At 35.1% G+C, this 2,744-nt stretch overlaps 1 protein-coding gene across 1 annotated transcript in view; it reads left to right on the top strand.

Annotated features, from left to right (window-relative positions):
- Positions 1-1,200, top strand: part of LOC120089105 (thioredoxin domain-containing protein 9 homolog) — a 39,454-nt gene extending 38,254 nt beyond the window's left edge. Inside the window, exons 7-8 of the mRNA XM_039046528.1 lie at positions 773-931; positions 1,018-1,200. Coding sequence (XP_038902456.1) covers positions 773-931; positions 1,018-1,200 — 342 coding nt within the window. The remainder of the gene's footprint in view (positions 1-772; positions 932-1,017) is intronic.
- The last annotated feature ends 1,544 nt before the right edge of the window (positions 1,201-2,744 follow it).

The following is a 2,744-nucleotide window of genomic DNA, read 5'->3' as shown; positions in this document are numbered from 1 at the left end:
AAACCCTATTTTCCCCATCAGCCAACTCTTCCCTCCCATTACCAGCCACTGCACCTCTCGTTGTTCCTGCTCGACACCATCTCATCGACTGCCGCCGCACGCTGCACTCTCAAATCTTGCCGTGGAAGATTTGAGGTTACGTTAATGATTTGCCGTGGAAGATCATCTCATCAAGACGAAAATGATCTTAGATCTAGTCGTGGAAGATTTGCCATGGAAGATTTGTCGTTCTTCACATATAACCATAGTAGATCTAGCCGTCTTCTTCTAGGAGATCCACTATCCATTCCGTCGAAGCCCAACCGTTCATTCCGTTGTTGAAGGTAAAAGCCCAGTCGTTCATTCAGTTGAAGTCGAGCCATCAAAGGTACAAGTCAGTCGTTATAGCTCAGATCCCTTTCGTCGTAGCCCAGTCGATCATTGTGGCTCAGATCCTTGTTCTTTCAGCTCAGATTTATTTCAATCTTCGATCTCTAGGTTAGATCCGTTCAAAGGTGAAGTTTTCTTTGTTCCCACTCCATATTTCAATCTGAGTAGTAGCTTTCCAAATGTTTAACTCATATTATTATCTGTTTTTTTGTTGCTTAAATTTTTATGTTTGAAGTTTGAAGGGCACTGATTAATGGTTTTTATTTGTATGTTGTGCGGACGTGTAGGAGTGAAGCTTGAGGTTTTTTTTTTCTGCTGGCTTTCTACTATTGCGGAAATAAATATTTGACAGAGAAGTTGGGGAATTTTAATGGTGAACAATGTATTTTCACACAAATTACAGGTTATGGACAAGCACTTGAGCATTTTGGCAAAGCAACATATTGAGACATGTTTTGTAAAAATTAATGCTGAGAAAAGTCCATTTCTGGCTGAGAAGTTGAAGATCGTTGTTCTTTCAACCCTTGCTCTGATCAAGAATGCAAAAGTAGATGACTATGTGGTATGTCCTTTATGATAATACACTATTGATTACTGAATTATGGTTGTTTTTATTAACATTGCCTTTCTCTCATGTGAATCCATCAGGTAGGATTTGATGAGCTTGGTGGAACTGACGAATTCAACACAGAGGAATTGGAAGATGGATTGGCAAAATGTCAAGTCATCTTCCATCAAGATGAATCATCCATAAATGCTTCAAAATCTAGTGCACAAACCAGGAGAAGTGTACGACAAAATACGAGATCAGACTCATCAAATTCAGAATAAGTTAACATTTTAGGTGTTGGAGAGCTTACTGGTATGTTGTTCTGTATTAAAATTTGAGAGTATTATCAATATCTGCAAGTTTGATTATGTCTTTACAATCATTCCATGAATGGCATAAATGTGGCATTTTTGCTTGTATCAGTGCACTGAAGCACATTTTTACTTCATGATATCTCTAAAGTTCTTGCAGTTGCTGTTTATTAGGAAGATAAAGTTATGGGCTAGAGAAACATGAAATCATCTTATGTACCGAATCATGTGGGGGAGTCTGTTTTGACTGAGCAGCTACATGTTTTGTGTTTAACCTGTAGTTTGTTATTTCCACCATCTTAAACCCCCCCTCCCCTTCCCCAAGTGGTTGTTGTATATTTTCATGTTTCAAATGAGTTTAAAGTGAAAAAAGAACTAGAGTTTCTCTTTGGCTATTTGATCCAGTTTATTTTACATTTAGCTTAGATGTTCTAAATTTTTGTTCTTTGTTTCCTTTAGGGAGAAGTTTATTATCTTTCACTCCTTTATTGGCCCGTGTTTCAGTTTGCATAAGATATGACAAAAGCTGACTACAGGTGGACTTCTGAAACATAAGCTGATTACTTTGGAAGTTTAAGGGTTAAATTACAAATATCTCCAAGTTTGTGTCAAATAGTGCCTTAATCTCTAAAAAGTGTCTACTAGGTCTCTAACTTTCATTCTTGATTCTTGTATTTAATAAGTATCTAAACTTTAAAAGACTAAAAGTAATTAATTCCTAAACATTTGATTTTATGTCTAATAAGTTCTCATGCATTCAATTATGATCTGCTTGTCATTGACCTATACAATATTTATTTACATTCGCAAACCTATTGGATACAAGATTGGAAGTTTAATATTCTATTTGACATGCCAAACTCATAAGTGAAATGTTAAGCTGTATTTGGTACACACTCCCTCCTTTGAAGCTGAAGGTTTAATCTCCCATTTCGGCTTTTGTTTTATTAAAATACTACCTCATTAGACAAAATTCAATTTTATGGCTAATAGGTTCATCAATTTTAATAAAATGTTGAATGTCAGACATCTTATACGTGAATAGCCATTGCATCTGTGCTGATGTTTTTTAATCAACTGATGTCATAAGATGTATCATTAGGAGGAATTGTCTCATTGCTTCTCGTTATCTGGACCTAAAAAACCAACCATACACAGTGTAAAGTCTATGGGTCCTCATATTAAAAAAGTATTGTAATAAAATAGTAAGAAGACTAACGTGGTTATCAAATAGAGTCTTAACGTTTAAACATTTCTGGGATTTTGAAGGACTCGTTTTTCTTCCTCATGTATTTTCGCCTGTTCCTTGGTGCAATCAAAGACTAGACAGAAAAAATGAAGTCTTAGTTTAGACCATATTAATTAAATTCTTTAAGTAGTTCATTTATGAAAAGCATCAAAAGCTACATGTGTATTTTTGGAGTTTTACGTAACAGAATCCAAAGTGGAAATGTTTCTTCTAATGTGTGAAGATATGATATATAAAGTTTTAGGATCAAATTATTGATATCAAT

This window comes from Benincasa hispida, chromosome 10 (genome assembly GCF_009727055.1).
Source record: "Benincasa hispida cultivar B227 chromosome 10, ASM972705v1, whole genome shotgun sequence".
Taxonomy (NCBI): domain Eukaryota; kingdom Viridiplantae; phylum Streptophyta; class Magnoliopsida; order Cucurbitales; family Cucurbitaceae; genus Benincasa; species Benincasa hispida.
The sequence above is the reverse complement of the archived record's forward strand: the minus strand, read 5'-3'. Positions and strand labels throughout refer to the sequence as shown.